This window comes from Dysidea avara, chromosome 1 (assembly GCF_963678975.1).
Source record: "Dysidea avara chromosome 1, odDysAvar1.4, whole genome shotgun sequence".
NCBI classification, from domain to species: Eukaryota; Metazoa; Porifera; class Demospongiae; order Dictyoceratida; family Dysideidae; genus Dysidea; species Dysidea avara.
In genome coordinates this window covers 14,788,157-14,806,386 of record NC_089272.1, presented here as the reverse complement: position 1 = coordinate 14,806,386, position 18,230 = coordinate 14,788,157, and the positions used below count along the sequence as shown (strand labels likewise).

The 18,230-nt window shown below is 40.3% G+C and overlaps 1 protein-coding gene across 1 annotated transcript in view; it reads right to left on the bottom strand.

Annotated features, from left to right (window-relative positions):
- The window catches only part of LOC136260371 (serine-rich adhesin for platelets-like), a 67,430-nt gene extending 55,008 nt beyond the window's left edge, over positions 1 to 12,422 (bottom strand). The window contains exons 1-10 of the mRNA XM_066054115.1: positions 12,394 to 12,422; positions 11,259 to 12,003; positions 9,889 to 11,215; positions 7,658 to 7,975; positions 7,291 to 7,608; positions 6,072 to 6,389; positions 5,913 to 6,022; positions 5,705 to 5,804; positions 3,882 to 4,199; positions 3,511 to 3,828 (exon numbers count right to left, since the gene is read on the bottom strand). Coding sequence (XP_065910187.1) covers positions 3,511 to 3,828; positions 3,882 to 4,199; positions 5,705 to 5,804; positions 5,913 to 6,022; positions 6,072 to 6,389; positions 7,291 to 7,608; positions 7,658 to 7,975; positions 9,889 to 11,215; positions 11,259 to 12,003; positions 12,394 to 12,422 — 3,901 coding nt within the window. The remainder of the gene's footprint in view (positions 1 to 3,510; positions 3,829 to 3,881; positions 4,200 to 5,704; positions 5,805 to 5,912; positions 6,023 to 6,071; positions 6,390 to 7,290; positions 7,609 to 7,657; positions 7,976 to 9,888; positions 11,216 to 11,258; positions 12,004 to 12,393) is intronic.
- Between the last annotated feature and the right edge of the window lie 5,808 nt (positions 12,423 to 18,230).

Sequence of the window (18,230 nt, the reverse complement as noted above, 5' to 3'; positions counted from 1 at the left end):
TCTGGTGCATATGAATGTTGCATTTGTTGCGATCAACGTTTGCTGCATTTGAATGTCTGCGACCAATATTTATTGAGACCGATATTTGTTTGTGATCAGTGTTTGTTGTGTATGAATGTCTGTAGCGTATGAATGTTGCCTTTGTTGCGATCAATGTTTGCTGCATATGAATGTTTGTTGTGTATGAATGTTGAGTTTGTTTAGGAAAGCATGCAGTAATGTGTTGTGGTATGTTTGTACATGCTCAAGTTAGCATGTTAAATGTAGTTTGTTGTCCCAGCAACAAACAAAAGTTAACAGGCTAGCTTCCATTGGGTGAGTTGTCAACATGTAATACCATGTGTGACCATCTGTCACCTGGTTGCATAGGCGCACATCATAATTAAATTCCACAATTCTAATATAGTAACAGGTCAGGCTTTGCTCATCATTATTATCACTGTCACGTATGATCGTTTGGTGCTTTACCAGGGTCAATGATCCTTGAATATTCCTCAGGCAGTAGAGGATCTCAGCTAGTGAAGTTAACAATATCAAAAATTCCCACCCACCCACCCTGATAGCGTGCTTTCTTATATGTTGCTTCTGGTAACTGAGGTGTGGGTGCAAATTGCTGAATAATTAAAGTCAATAACTGCCTATTCCAAGGCTGTGTGTGTGTTATCACAAAATGCTAACTTTCATTAAATTTAATGTGTCACAACTGAATGTGCTAATCCTCATTACAATTGTATGCTTGCATTGTGGTTGCTGAATGTTGCTGCTGCTGGGTTGACGTAAGTAATACTGGATGTATTATGTAAAGTTTGCTGTGACAGTGATAACACATACTCATTGCCTATTTGGGCTGATGTATCATACCTCAGTTGCCCTACCTTCCCCAAAGAGTTGTATGTATATGTATGTATGTCTGTATAACTGGTCTGTAAAGTGATATATTGTTGTAATATGTTGTGGTCGCATGCAGTAATGTTATAGAGCCTGGTGCGGGGGAAGGGTGGTTTGTGTAGGAAAGCATGCAGTAATGTGTTGTGGTATGTTTGTACGTGCTCAAGTTAGCATGTTAAGGCATTTTAAAATGTATTTCACTATTGTGCGCACTTTGAATACAGTACAAGCAGTCTTGATTATATGGAACCATGATAAATAGTTCGTATTAGAAAACTCATAAAGTGTCTGGCCAAAGGTATGAGTGCATGCATTTGCTTAATTGTTAATTCTTTTGGTATTGTTAATTGGGGAAACTAACAGGAGTCCTGGCTATCAAGCTACCTACATTAATTTTTACTTTTCCACTGTACCTATGTAACCCACATAATTTAATTTTTCAAAACTTCAAAAACTGTCAGCTGTTTTTAAACTAAAACATTTTGGAATTTAGCTGTAAATAAAGTAATAGCACCAGTTCACTTTAGATGAAAATGCTACACTGCTATGAAGAAGTTGTATATATACTCAATTTGAAATGATGGCATAAACTCATGGACAGTATAGTAGATCGTGGTGCCAGTGGTGGGTTGATTAATCTTCACTCCTTTCTCTAAATGGGCTTTTGAATTATCTTACCCACATGATGTGCCCATGTGAAGCATTGTGGCAATAATAGCATCATGCAATTGTAAATGTTGTATGCCATCCACCCCAAATTAAGGGATGATGCACCGCACAGATGTTGTTGTTTTTGGAAATGTTGGAAAGTTTACTAATTTATTCATTTATAAAATACCCAATATCGGTAAATAGTGTGAAGTGTGGATTTATTTAATATAAAAGGCATTTTCAAATCCACCTATTCAAGAAGGATCGCTATATAAGCCAGTTGCATTGGAAAACAAAACAGTAAATCTGACTAAATAATTACAGCACAAAGGTGGTCTTTCAATACAGGTGGTCAATAATACAAATTGCACTGTACTTGGATATCTTCACTGTGTAAGACAAAGTTGGCATGGCTTTATTAAGAGTGCTTATTAGAGGTGTATGCTCCCATACAGCAATAATAGCCACTACATACCACAACATATTTAATGACATTTCTTGAACCCATTGTGGCCCACCACAAAAATTTTATCAACAATAGACCATGATCCAATAATTATTCAGTAAAAAATCAAAAAAATTAAAGTAGCACCTTTTGAAATATAAAGGATTGAAGTTTTTAACAGAGCCCTTTTATACTTTAAATAAGTTGATATCCCATAATTTATGGATCACTTGAAAGGTAAATCAACAGTCTTTAATCACTGAATATTTTTTTTTTAAATATTAACACAGTGATGAGACCAAGCGGCACAAAATTCACCTGAAGTCGGTATTAAAATTTTTACCATTAACCTACCATCACAGCCATTTCTTGGCCGCCACCTTGGATTTCACATCTTTTTTCACCATAGCCTTTTTGAGGGCCAGACTCTTTTTTACAGCTGGCTGTTTTGGATTAGATTAGACTTAACAACATTACAGCCATTTCTTGCTTGCTAATTTTAATTTCACAACTTTTTTCACCCAGGCTTTTAAGGCCACACCTTTTTTTCACAGCTTGGCTGTTTTTGTGTGGATTACTGTTTACTAGATTTATATAATACAAATTGTTTTTGATAAATAGTTGGCTCATGACAATTCGTGAGATGTGGCTATCAAAAATATTCTGTTATATATATATTATTAGAATATCTTGATTGTCATAAAGGTTTTCTTCCTTGTAGTTGCATTTATGCGTTTGTTCTCCCTATATGCACATCTGAAAAATCAAAGTAAGTTTCCTGTTAGTCATACTGAACTGTTAACATCTGTTTCTGTACCTTTGTACTGCCTGATATTGATAGTTTTGGAATTTCTGCTGCAAGCTAGCAAAGTTAAAATTTCAGTGGGGTTCCAGAGCCCCTTTGAAGTATGTATGAAATTTCCTGCCAATGGAATTGCAAATATTTACTCATTATAACTTTTATGTAATTTTTTAATATTTTAAAATTGTGACAGTAAAGCCGATTACCTATACCAAGGCACAGCTGCAAGTAACACCTCAGGAAGAAAGGCTTGGCCTTATCAATGCCAATCATCACTCCAATCAACAGTTCTTTGTCATCAGTAGAATCAAGCTATCAAAAGTGAACTTGCAGCAGTATGTTTATACAGGCCACACTGGCAGTTAGACACTCTCCCCAATACAAATATTATGAAATCATGCCTATAATGATGTACAGCGGATAACCAAATTGGGCTGTGCTTTATACAAATTCCTAGACCACACTAATAACCTTGGAAAGCACTGGTCAAATTATAGCAGGCATTGGATGGTTGCAATATCACTAATATAATTATGTTAAGAGCATGACTGAATACAAATTTGTATCATATTTTGGGGGTAATGAACCTGCAACTGAGTTGTTAACATGTTGCCAAAAGACTGTAGCTCGTAATATGTAGTGTTCTGTGTTATAACAACTTGTGTGCAAACTTATTACTAGCTAGTTTTGCAAAAATGTGATTGACACAATTATGTACACTCACCAGTAAAATTTTGTAATTGGACATATACTGAAGTACTAGTGTCCAATATCATCACATTACACTCATACGTACCCTCATCTCCCTCCATCAGGTACATAAACTGGAGACTACTAGTGTAATTGTTACCACTAACACTGGTTGGGCTGATGATCACTCTACTATCATTTGTAATAGTGTCTCCTCCTGGTTCTATCCAGCTGATCAATACTAAATGTGGCTCTATTCCACTAACTGTACTCACTGTACAATGTATTACTTGTGGACTACCTACCGTAGCTTCTTGTATAGGACCAGATGATATTATTATAGGAGTAGGAACTGTAAAGTTTATGATTTTATTTTAATATGTACGTATTTTCACTCTGAATTACCTGTAACATCCAAAATCACATCATCAGTATTCATAACTGGTATGCTAGTGTTGATCACTGCTTTACACTGGTACACTCTACCATCATCAGTTGTGCTCAGTAGTGGTATGTGGTAAACAGCTTCATACATAGTATAAGTTTCACTCAACATGGTTACATTAGCTCCCTCAACCATCTCCACTTGTACACTATTGCTACTCCATACAATATCCACTCTACTGGTGATACCTCTCACTGTAGTCACACTACACTCCAGAGTTAGTGACTGACTAACTATCTGAAGTTCAGTGACACTCACATTTACATTTGGAATAGGAACTACACAAAAGGTATAATTGGTTAATTTATACAGTACCAATATACAGCTATGCATACAATATGCTCAGAAATACTGTGTATTTTATAGTGTGGTGCATTAGTATGTACGTGATGGCTACATCATTGTTATTAGCTTGCACATGTATGTATCGGACCTATTTCTAATGGATTTAACACAACAGTAGTATTTCAATGTTTCTTTCAAGAATACCAGATTTGATAACAGAGTTTCAATACAATTATTCTATTATCACTTTGTGGCCCAAAACATCTAGTAGTATAAGGCATTTTTGTACAGAGTTTCCCATTAGGAAATATGTAGTCTTGAGTCTATAGATTTGTTTATTATGCTTTTGGGCATTTTCTCAATTTTTGCCTATTAAATTCTGTGTGCTTTTCTTTTGTGCAGAACTGTCTGATCATAATTATTAATGTGAGCAAAGAAGTGTTACATCAACTGTGACATACCAATAATAGAAATAGTTTGAAACAGTGATGTGCTTTTTAGAATATTGTATATTAGAGCAGGGATTTGGAGGCTTATCTAGCCCCCTGAAGTTACTGTATAGTAATAATATTGCATTGTTTCTACTTAAACATAAGCTGTAGCAATTGGTATTTATAGGACAGCAATTGCTCAGTATAACTTAAACACAGCACCATGCCATGAACACAATAGCATCCTGGGAATAAACACTTCAAGAATCTCATTCTCTGCGATGATTGTTTCATTGGAATGTATAACTACTCTTTTAGAGTATCTCAATCTTTTTGAAAGATCTAAATTGTTTTGCTATACCTTGTACTAGTTAGTTGGCCTGTGGTTGAATGTGTTACCCTATAATAAAACTCAAATTCACAATGAAAAGCATTCATTATGTCAAGTGCAAAAATATTACTAAGACAGGAGCTAGTACATTGTTTCTACTCATCAGAAATCATTTCACCATCCAAACACAGATTAACCCTTGACTTTGTGACTGTTGTACGTAGCAAATGTTATTACATAATGTCACGGATTATGCTGCTCTCTATTATGCTTTATGCTCTTCATCTCCTATTATGCCAAAAATCATGCCAGCATGATTGATGTAAGCCTATAAATATGGCTCCTTTACAACCTAGAATGTGAAATATTCAATACATACAAGTATTAAAATAATTATGGTCTAATGTCACTATTTACTGTCAGAAATTCAGGAATTTATCACATAGGTATTTTTTGATGCTGCCAAATATTTTGTGCATATCTTTCTAATGGTATGAATAAAGAGTATGAATACAGATTGTATAAGCGTAATGAACCCACTGATTTGTAAACATAATGTCAAAGGACTGTAGTTCCTAATATGGAGTATTGTATGTTATAATAATTTATGTGCAAATCTGACATAAAACAATTGCATGTAGCTAGTTCCATCCGTTCATTAGATTCACTTATTACAAGCTACAGTAGTTACGTATGCATAAACTTTAATGTGATCAACACAAGCACGTACACTCACCAGTAAGATTTTGTAATTGAACATATTCTGAATCATTACTGTTCAATATCATCACATTACACTCATATGTACCCTCATCTCCCTCCATCAGGTACATAAACTGGAGACTACTAGTGTAATTTTTACCATTACCACTGGTTGGGCTGATGGTCACTCTACTATCATTTGTAATAGTGTCTCCTTCAGGTCCCATCCAACTTATCATTACTGAACTAAACTCCACTCCACTAACTGTACTCACTATACACTGGATATCTTGAGGACTACCTACTATAGCTCCTTGTATTGGACTAGATGATGCTATTATATGAGTAGGAACTGTAAAGTTTATGATTTTATTTTGATACATATATTCACTCAGAATTACCTATAACATCCAAAATCACATCATCAGTACCCATAACTGGTGGATTAGTGTTGACCACTGCTTTACACTGGTACACTCTACCATCATCAGATGTGCTCAGTAATGGTATGTGGTAAACAGCTTCATACATAGCATAAGTTTCACTCAATATGGTGATGTTAACTCTCTCAATCATCTCTACTTTTACACCATCAATACTCCACACAATGTCCACTCTACTAGTGATACCTCTCACAGTAGTCACGCTACACTCCAGTGTTAGTGACTGACCAACTATCTGAGGTTCAGTGACACTCACATTTACATTTGGAATAGGAACTACATAGAATTTATAATTGGTTAATTTATACAGTACCAATATGTGACCGGATTTGTGAAAAGGGGTTTTCCACACACATCCAATTCTATGAACGTGGTAGACCATAACGTAGTGTTTAGTTAACATATAAACCTGAAATTTTCTCCATCCATTTAGTTATATTGGTGCTCACTACTGGCCAAATTTCAAGTCAAGAGCTTGTTTCTATCTGAAGTTATTAATCGTCAAAGTTGGTAAATTGGATGTGTGGGGAAGACCTCTTTTTTTTGCAAATCCGGTCACATATACAGCTATGCATACAACATGCTCAGAAGTACTGTGTATTTTATAGTGTGCTGCATTAGTATGTACGTGATGGCTATGTTACTGTTTTTAGCTTACGCATGGATATATTAAAATTATTTCCTCTTTTCTACTGCGTTTAATGAAGCAGTATAGTTTTTCAATGTTACTTTTAAGAATACCAGTTTGACAACAGAATTTCAGCATATTATTCAATTGTTACTTTATGGCTCAAAATGTCTGGCAGCGTATGGCATTTTGTACTGAGTTTTCCATTAGGAAAAATGGATCCTTTGCAAACCTGGTATGTGAAATATTTAAATCAAAATGGTCTGATGTCACTACTTAATAAAGAAGTTACCACAAAGGCATTTTTGACACTGCCAGATATTTTGTGCATATCTTTCTAATGATATGAACAAAGAGTATGAATACCATATTCAGTTAGTAATGAACCCATGAGGTTCGCAACTGATTTGTAAACATGGAGCCAAAGGGCTGTAGCTCCTATTATTCAACATTATACAAATTTGTCATAAAACAACTGTAGTTCTATGGAAATTTATTATTACTAGCTAGTTGTGCAAAAATGTGATCAACACAAGCATGTACACTCACCAGTAAGATTTTGTAATTGAACATATTCTGAAGCATTACTGTTCAGTATCATTACACTGCACTTGTATGTACCCTCATCTTCCTCCATTAGATACATAAACTGGAGACTACTAGTGTAATTGTTACCACTACCACTGGTTGGGTTGATGGTCACTCTACTATCATTTGTAATAGTGTCTCCTCCAGGTCCCATCCAACTTATTATTACTGAACTCAACTCAACTCCATTAACTGCATTCACTATACACTGGATATCTTGAGGACTACCTACCATAACTCCTTGTATAGGACCAGATAGTGTTATTATAGGAGTAGGAACTGTAAAGTGCATAATTTTATTTTGATACGTATATTCACTCAGAATTACCTATAACGCCCAAAATCACATCATCAGTACCCATAACTGGTGGATTAGTATTGACCACTGCTTTACACTGGTACACTCTACCATCATCAGGTGTGCTCAGTAATGGTATGTGGTAATAAACTTTATACATAGCATAAGTTTCACCCAATATGGTTATGTTAGCTCCCTCAATCATCTCCACTTGTACACCATCGATACTCCACACAATATCCACTCTACTGGTGATACCTCTCACAGTAGTCACACTACACTCCAGTGTTAGCGACTGACCAACTATCTGACTATCAGTGACACTCACATTTACATTTGGAATAGGAACTACACAAAGGTAAATTTGAGTTTATATATACTGTATCCATACACATACAACATGCTCAAAAGTATTATGTATTGTAGTGTATTGCTTAGTATTGTACTGTACATGAAGGTTACATCATCTTACATAAAGTTAGGTATAAAGGTAAGCTTTGTGGTTTATCAGAAACAAAAATAGCAACTGGTTTAAAATATTGCAATAATTTAGTCTTCATTAATGTTATTAAAGTTGATAATTGATAAGTACATAATAATTTATTTGTTAAGAGCATAAAGAGAAATTTGATGATCTACAATACTGTATGTTTTGTGTACTATATTTGTCCACCTAAAAAACACCTTCGCTGTAAAAAAAGGTGTGTCCAAGAAACTACAAGTACCTGTAATCCAATGTAATTAAAAACAGCTCAGTTGTAGAGAAAGACTTTATAAAAGTAAAAATAACTGGTAACTTAAAGAGCTGATATCTGGAGCGGCCAAGAATCAATCTTACTCATACTAAAAATTTTTAATCCATGCATGAACACCTTGCATTGGCTGTAAAAAAAAGTGCACCCATGAAAGTAACTGGCAATTGAAATAGCTGATATATGAAGCGGCCAAGAATGAATGCTGATATACAACTAATTGGAATTAACAAAAAGTTTAACATCGAACCTTTATCTTTCAGCTGTGTTCTACATTCACTCTTGCTGCATCATAAATTGATTTCTTTTAACTCTAATTGGCTGGTACTTTAGCCGCCTTTTTTAATATTCAGTGTATAGAGCAAATTTGATGCTAGGATTCGCCTTTGGACTCCCTTTCTGTGTGCCAAATTCCAAGGCAATCGGAGCACGCGTTTGCATTTTATAGCAAATTTTGCAAGTGTGTGAAAAGACGAAGAAGAAAAAAACGAAGAAAAAAAATGAAACGTTGGCCGCTCATATTTCGAAAATGGCTTGAATGATTTCCTTCAAATTTGGAATGTAGACTCCCCTAGCTGGCGGGTAACTCTGCAGCAAATTTGGTTTCAATAGGATAAGGTATCACCAAGATACAAAAGTGTGAAAATGACATTTTCTTTCTTTCTGTCAATATACTCAAGGTGTGGCGCGCCGGCTTCTTGGACCACACGACACACTACCGTGTGTCTTGATTCACAGTGCTTTTGTTCAATTGTAACACTAATGTAGTGAAGGTTAATAATGGCTGCCAAGACATCAAAATAGATCAGAGCATAGATTTATAAATCCCAGATACGATATGGCACACGGAGCGGAGCACCCAATGCTCTGTATAAACACTCCTCGTCTGATGAATCTTAAGAATTTGGCACCTTTGCCACCCTTGCTCAAGCGTTCTGGGTGTTCACTGGCAAATTTTGTTGACTTCTACTGCCTCACTGGATTAGTCTACGAGGAGTACGTTTCGCTTAAACAGTAGCTTAAGACCTGTAGTTTTGCATGAGGATGTAGTCAGTGTGCTATCGTTGTGAGTTCTTGTCTTGTTCAAGGTGATAACGCACGTGATTTTAGTGAACTGATATTGCCTTGTGAAAGACAAAAACAGAGTAGAGACGTGCTGACTAAATCCTCATGCAAAACTACAGGTCTTACACTACTGTTTAAGCGAAATGTACTTCTCGTAGACTAATCCAGTAAGGCAGTAGAAGTCAACAAAATTTGCCACTCACCGGTACGGCCATTTCTTATTTCCCATTGAAAGTCTAGCGAAAGAGTACTACTGTATAGTGATGGTCTATTCAAGTTCAGCAAATAACAAGAATGGCTTTAAATCTTCCTCTGAACACCCAGAACGCTTACTAACCATTAGAGACAGGACATTATCCATAACACGGAGATAATATACTATATAGTATACTAAACAGCTTTATATAATGCCCACCAAAGTCTCAGTTGTTACTACTTCTCTACTGTCACAGCTGTCACCACTGTCACTTCTGTCACTCCTGTCACTTCTGTCACTCCTGTCACCACTGTCACTACTGTCACTGCTGTCACAGCTGTCACAGTTGTCACTACTGTCACTGCTGTCACTACTGTCACTACTGTCACTTCTGTCACAGCTGTCACAGCTGTCACAGTTGTCACTGTCACAGCTGTCACTACTGTCACTGCTGTCACCACTGTCACTTCTGTCACTCCTGTCACCACTGTCACTACTGTCACTTCTGTCACAGCTGTCACAGTTGTCAGAGCTGTCACTGCTGTCAGAGCTGTCACTACTGTCACTGCTGTCACTTCTGTCACCACTGTCACTACTGTCACAGTTGTCACTGTCAGAGCTGTCACTACTGTCACTGCTGTCACCACTGTCACTTCTGTCACTCCTGTCACCACTGTCACTACTGTCACTGCTGTCACAGCTGTCACAGTTGTCACTACTGTCACTGCTGTCACTACTGTCACTACTGTCACTTCTGTCACAGCTGTCACAGCTGTCACAGTTGTCACTGTCACAGCTGTCACTACTGTCACTGTTGTCACTACTGTCACTGCTGTCACTTCTGTCACCACTGTCACTGCTGTCACAGTTGTCACTGTCACTGCTGTCACAGTTGTCACTGTCACAGCTGTCACTACTGTCACTTCTGTCACAGCTGTCACAGTTGTCACAGCTGTCACTACTGTCACTGCTGTCACAGTTGTCACTGTCACAGCTGTCACTACTGTCACTGCTGTCACTACTGTCACTACTGTCACTGCTGTCACTGCTGTCACTGCTGTCACAGTTGTCACTACTGTCACAGCTGTCACCACTGTCACTACTGTCACTACTGTCACCACTGTCACTGCTGTCACTGCTGTTACTACTGTCACTGCTGTTACTACTGTCACTGCTGTCACTACTGTCACTGCTGTCACTACTGTCACAGCTGTCACCACCGTCACTACTGTCACTGCTGTCACTACTGTCACCACTTTTATTACTGTCACTGCTGTCACTTCTGTCACTATGGTCACCACTGTCACTACTGTCACTACTGTCACAGTTGTCACTACTGTCACAGCTGTCACCACTGTCAATGCTGTCACTACTGTCACTGCTATCACTACTGTCACTTTTGTCACAGCTGTCACTACTGTCACCACTGTCACTACTGTCACAGCTATCACTACTGTCACTACTGTCACTGCTGTCACTACTGTCACTGTTGTCACTACTGTCACCACTGTCACTACCGTCCAGTGACAGTAGTAACAGTGGTGACAGCAGTGACAGCTGTGATAGTAGTGACAGCTGTGACAGTGGTGACAGCTGTGACAGTGGTGACAGCTGTGACAGCAGTGACAGCTGTGACAGTAGTGACAGCAGTGACAGCAGTGACAGCTGTGACAGCAGTGACAGTGGTGACAGTAGTGACAGCAGTGACAGCAGTGACAGCAGTGACAATAGTGACAGTAGTGATAGCAGTGACAGTAGTGACAGTAATAAAAGTGGTGACAGTGGTGACAGTAGTGACAGCAGTGACAGCAGTGACAGCAGTGACAATAGTGACAGTAGTGATAGCAGTGACAGTAGTGACAGTAATAAAAGTGGTGACAGTAGTGACAGTAGTGACGGTGGTGACAGCAGTGACAGTGGTGACAGTAGTGACAGCTGTGACAGCAGTGACAGCAGTGACAGTGGTGGCAGCAGTGACAGCAGTGACAGTAGTGACAGCTGTAACAGTAGTGACAGCTGTGACAGTAGTGACAGCTGTGACAGTGGTGACAGTTGTGACAGCTGTGACAGCTGTGACAGTTGTGACAGCTGTGACAGTAGTGACAGCTGTGACAGCTGTGACAGTAGTGACAGCTGTGACAGTAGTGACAGTGGTGACAGTAGTGACAGCAGTGACAGTAGTGACAGCAGTGACAGTAGTGACAGCAGTGACAGCTGTGACAGTGGTGACAGCTGTGACAGTAGTGACAGTGGTGACAGTAGTGACAGTGGTGATAGTAGTGACAGCAGTGACAGTAGTGACAGTAGTGACAGCAGTGACAGTGGTGGCAGCTGTGACAGTATAGAAGTAGTAACAATAGAGACTTTGGTGGGCATTATATAAAGCTGTTTAGTATACTATATAGTATATTATCTCCGTGTTATGGATAATGTCCTGTCTCTATTGGTTAGTGAACGCTTGAACACGATTTTGCCAAATTCTTAAAATTCATCAGACGAGGACTGTTTCTACAGAAGTATTGGGCACACCGCTCCATGTGCCATCCTGTACCTGGGGGTTATAAATCTATGATCAGAGCGTTCCTAATATCTGGAATTCAATTCGCCATAGAAAAGGCAAGTGATTTTCAACCTTAAAAATGTAATTTATTGTTACCAATAAATTGAAGTTAACATACCCGGTGCATCAGGCGCTAAGAGTAGCTGGAAATTATCAGGCGCTAAGAGAGATTCAAATCTAAACCCAAGCTCACATGATGCGCTGTATCTCGTGAACCGCCATGTTGACTGAAGTGTGAAAAAATCGCAAGCTTAGAAACGGAATTGCTGCTGGCGTATTACCCTGTGGGATAGCTACTACCCGTCGCTGAAATTGTGAGAAAGACTGTCGCTAATAATATTGTGTTTGTTGGACCGTGAAAGTTCTGCCGCCAAAAACAGCTGAATTCAGCCGCAATCACTACTAGGATAAATACCCAATGTTGTCTACGCTCCAAGTGCGTAAGTCCGTTTTATTTGTGTTGTGTCATTTGAATTTGTTGTTCACACCTGTAGTAACTTCATTATTGTAATGCCAGTGACCCGGCGCGAATCTCAGGATCTCCCTGTAACCGAGCCTTACACCCTAGTAGGCGCTCCCAAGCCTCAACTGGCAGCGTTGACAGTAAATACACTGAGGTCACACCTTAAGCATTACCATTTGGCTACAACAGGGAACAAGGCTGCGTTAGTAGACCGCCTCCACAATCATTTGTCTTCACTTCAACCAGGAAATACCAATCCTGTGAGTGCTGCTGGCTCACAAACAACCACCTCTGTAGCAAATACTAATAGTTCTGCGGACTCTCAATCAACAACTTCTGTTACCCATACAATGAATTCCAATGCTCAACCAGCAAATTCCACCACACAATCCACACATTCTGGCACTCTGGCCCTGCCACAACAACTTGTCGAACAGCTGGCCACCTATCTTCAGCAACATCAAACCACAACTGCAGGAAACTAGGGTAACACTGTAGATGATGATAACTTGTCTGTTGCATCGGGGCCAACTCACACCACCATGGTAGCTCCAATTCAAATGGCTACATCCACTACTGCAGTAGCATCAGCTACTTTAACACCTTGTGCCACATTTGCTAGAACCTCACTACTGACAATCACACCTGCTCTGCCTACCCTGCCATCACCTATGCCACCAGTCAACCTCACCAGGACTCAGCTACCAGTCAACCTCACCAGGACTCAACTACCGGTTAACCCAACTAGAGTCAGAGATAAAATCGCCAGAGGTGAGTACATTGATTTTGCAAGTCTGCTATCTAAATCAATGTTTAGTACACATAACCCCTTGTCCCAGCAATCAGTTACACTTCGATTGAATTCTGACGATGACTCCTTTACAGTCCAGCCAGCCGTTCCTCATAGCACCTCCTCACAACGGATATCCTCCTTTGCTAGTTGGATGGAGGCTTGGAATGTATACCTATCGGTCCGCACAGCTTTCAATCCTTCTTGTGCGGCAGAATTAATATGGTACCAGTGCATTATTACTTCAGCCAACTCCGATCACCCTATATCAGAATGGCTCAACTACGATGTAAAGTTCCGTACCAAAGCTGCAAATGACCCATCCCTTAGGTGGGATACCCACGACACAGATTTGTGGCTGGAATACATGACTTCGAAAGCCATGCAATCACAACGTTGGCCATGCCCCCATTGTGGTGCCACTAACCGTTTCCCTGACAGATGTCCTTTTCATCCGTCATCTTCAAGCATAGGAATTTCAAATGCGGGAACTTCAGATACTGGACCAGGAACTAGGCGGCGAGCCCCAGGGCACTCATCTCACCCGAGAAGGACCCAGCTGCAGTCACCAATTTGCCACGACTACAACAATGCAGTCTGCCACCGCCCATACTGCAATTACCTCCATAAATGTGACTACTGTGGAGGTGACTACCCGGTCAGGAGCTGCCTCTCCTGTAGGCAGCCCAGGTGTCAATAAGCCACTACCGTGGACTCCCTTATGACCGTTCGTTCTTGAACGTGAATTAAGCAACCATCCTAACAAAGCCTTTGTCAGGCGACTTATCAATAATCTACGACATGGCTGTAAAATCGGCTACGAAGGACCTAAATTTACCTACTTTGCTACCAATCTACAATCTGCATCTCAGCAGCCTAAAGTAATTGACACCACCGTCACTGAGGAGTGTAAAGCAGGACGTATTCTTGGACCTTTCCAACACCCACCCCTCCCGAACTTTCGCACTTCTGGCTTAGGCCTTGTGCCTAAACATGATGGAGGGTGGCGAATTATTTATCACTTATTGGCACCGCAAATTTTTAGTATTAATGATTTCATCGACCCATCGTTATATTCCTTATCTTACTGCACCATAGACGACGCATATAGAATTATCAACACGTTAGGACCTGGAGCTCTCATGAGTAAGATAGACTTAAAAAAATGCATTCCGTCTCATCCCAGTCAGACCCAAAGAATGGAACCTTTTGGGAATCTGCTGGCGTTACCAATTCTATGTAGACACATGTTTACCTTTTGGACTTAGGTCAGCCCCTCACATCTTCAATGAACTATCAACTTCTATTCATTGGATTTTACAGCACACATATGGAGTTCAACATTTACTTCACTACCTTGACGATTTTTTACTGCCGGCCCCGTCGACTCTCCAGTGTGTGAGCAGAACCTGCAAGCTATGATTGCATTGTGTGACAAGATCAATGCACCCATTAAGATGTCAAAAGTGGAAGGCCCTTCCACCACCTTAACATTTTTAGGAATTCAGTTAGACACAGTTACTATGGAAGCTAGCATAACACCTGAAAAGAAAATAGATCTCCTTCATGAACTTCATTGGATGACCCATAAAGATAGCTGCACTAAAAAGGAGCTGCTTTCAGTCATCGGTAAACTATCATTTTGCTGCAAAGTTCTCCCTGCGGGTAGAATGTTTCTCCGTAAAATGATCGACCTGAGCACTACAGTGAAAAAACTTAATCATCACATCCCTTTAACCACTGAAGCACAACTGGATATCCAATGGTGGATTAACTACTTACCCAAATGGTCAGGGAAATGCCTCATCCTGAAAAATGAATGGACACCATCACCAACACTGTACCTCTATACAGACGCCTCAGGATCACGTGGCTGGGGGGCATACTGGTCGGGCAGATGGCTGCAAGCTTGTTGGACGCCTGCCCAGCAAAAGATGGATATCACCTGGAAGGAACTGTTTGCCATAGTATCTGCTGTACATGCATGGAACTCATTCTGGTCACGTCGTAATATCCTATTTCACTGCGACAACAAATCAGTTGTGGACATCTGGGACAAGGGGTCAACTCGTGCTACATACACTATGGCCTTAGTAAGACTTGTGCAGTGCACCACCAATTGAATGTATGTGTAGTGCATGTCTCCGGTGTTTGTAATCATATCGCAGATGCATTATCTCGTTTTCAGATGGACCGGTTCTGGAAACTAGCTCCAACAGCCAACCTGAGGCCGGACAGCACCCCTGCATGGCCGACACAGACCTTCATGCAAGCCTCCTGCAATGCCGGTATCATGGAGTTGCCCAATCAACACGCCGTACGTACAGTGCAGGCCTCACAAAGTTCCACGCCTTTTGCGACCAGTACAATCTCCAGACCCACCCAGCATCTTCTCTAACGCTACAATACTTCTGTGTACATGACGCTTGCCACATCTCTTATAAGACCATTAAAGTGTACTTGGCAGCTATTCGCCTTGACCATATTGCAACTAGTCTGTAGAGGCATTCGTTGTCATCAGGGCGATAACCAGTGGAACAGATTACTAATTACCCTCAAAATCCTACGCACTTTAAAGGAGCAGCTCCGCCAGTCCTCTTACACATTTCAAGAAAAGCTTATGCTGTGGCCAGCATTCACTATAGCCTTTTATGGCTTCTTCAGAGCAAGTGAATATGTTAACCTCCGCTGGGATGATGTAACTTATGATGAAGAACAAATGTCAATTACTCTACACCAATCAAAGACCGATCCATTCAGACGAGGCCACACTGTACACATTTTTAAAACCACTTCATCTACCTGCCCACTTAAGGCACTCAAACGCTATAAGGATTCTGTCACCAGCACACCACCTAATGCCTTTCAATATCACGCCGGCAGGTTTACTCCATTGTCCCGTCCAGCAGTCACTAGAGTAATTGGACAGCTCCTTTCACAGGCTGGTCTTAATTACATGGACTATGCATCACATAGCTTTAGAATAGGTGCTGCTATCACCGCAGCAGCTGCCGGTCTTCCAGCATGGATGATTAAAAGCCTTGGACGCTGGTCAAGCAACGCTCACTTATTCTTATATTCACTGCCAACCATCAAGAACTCCAGCTATTCACCAATTATTAGCTCATACGGACGCATCCAACCAACCAGAATGGGACCCAGATTGTATGCATTGACACATTAACCAGCTAAACTGACACACCATATGCTAGTATTTGTTAACATAAATGTACATTCTGTTAACCACTGCTTATCCAATGTTAAAATTAAAAATAAATAAATAAATGAAGTAATATAAAATATAACCTTGGCGCTGCATGTAGAGGATGAATACTCAGGAAACTGGGGGAAGTAAATTTATAGGAAACTGAAACTAATTTGGGAAAAGAAAATTTGGGCAAGTTTTAACCAAATAGCCTTGAACTGTTTGCGTGTGTAATGATCACAGCTTTGTGTACTTGACTTCAACAACAACTTTTACCCGTTGCTTATTGCGTATCAGCAGTTTAACTTGCATGCCTGTTAGAACTCGAAGCATGCTAAGTATCACCACATGAATATTTATTGTGGATGGATGGTGTATGCTGCCCACTACACTGAGAGTGCTGCTGCATGCATGTTATTAGTGCTGGTGCGTACATGCTATTATTGTACAGAGTGTGCTGCTGCGTACATGTTATGATTGCACCGAAAATGCTGCTGCGTGCATGTTGTTTGCTGTACTGAGAGTGCTGCTGCGTGCATGCTGTTTGCTGTACCGAGAGTGCAGCTGCGTGCCTGCTATTTGCCGGCTGTACCAAGAGTACCGCTGCGTGCTTGTTATCTGCTGCTCTAAGAATGCCACCGTGTGCATGTTACTTGCTGCTTTGAATTGAGGTGCTGCTGCATGAGTGTCGTGGCTGTTATTGCATGATAGCTATTGCTAACTGTTACATAAATGTTCATGGCTGCTCATACTGGAGAGCGCTGACGCATGCTGCTGCATAACTTTCACCATTGCCGCAGTTAATGTTATTCAAGACAAGTTTGGTTTGTTGCTTCTACATGTGAATGCATGTGCTTCAACTGCAGCTCGGTACCTGCTGACCTGCCATCCCGTGACCCCCTCAGTTGCCCAGTTATCACCCAAATTAGACCACTAAACTGGCTTCTTTGTTTAGCTACTTGGTAGGCTTGACTAGAGTGAATTGTCGCATGTGCATGATTCAATATTACAGGTACATTTAAAAGGGAGGATTGGATGACGGCCTGTCTGTATTGTACGCATAGCTCTGGGGCGGATGGGTGGAAAAGGGACAGGCCGCCATCCTTCTTTCTCTCTTTGTGTAGTAATGGAGGTAATCGTACATAGTTTGCTGGTAAGGTGAGCCTTTCTTGTGTATTGATACCATTGTGATTAATAATCATGTATGTGTGTAGCTTGTCGTACCTAGTTTGTGATATTTAGTGCATGTCAACTAGTACAACCGCCTTAAGGTTGGCATGGGGATGGCTGATAATGTATAATTGCTCGGGGGCGGTTGGGTGGCATGCGGGCAGCCCAACGCCCATTCCATAAGGCAGTTTGAAAGAAGTACTGGTAAGATTGTTAATGACGAGCTTAAATTTCCTAATTTCCTTCTGCTATAGCTCATTTTAATCACTAATCACTACTATTTCCAAATCTGGTTCGGAATCTGAGGTATCTATCATGTGTCGTGGGTTATTACACCTTTCATTGCATGACCCCAAAATTTGTTACACCCGGTCCGTTTAGGCCATTTTGACAAGCCAATAT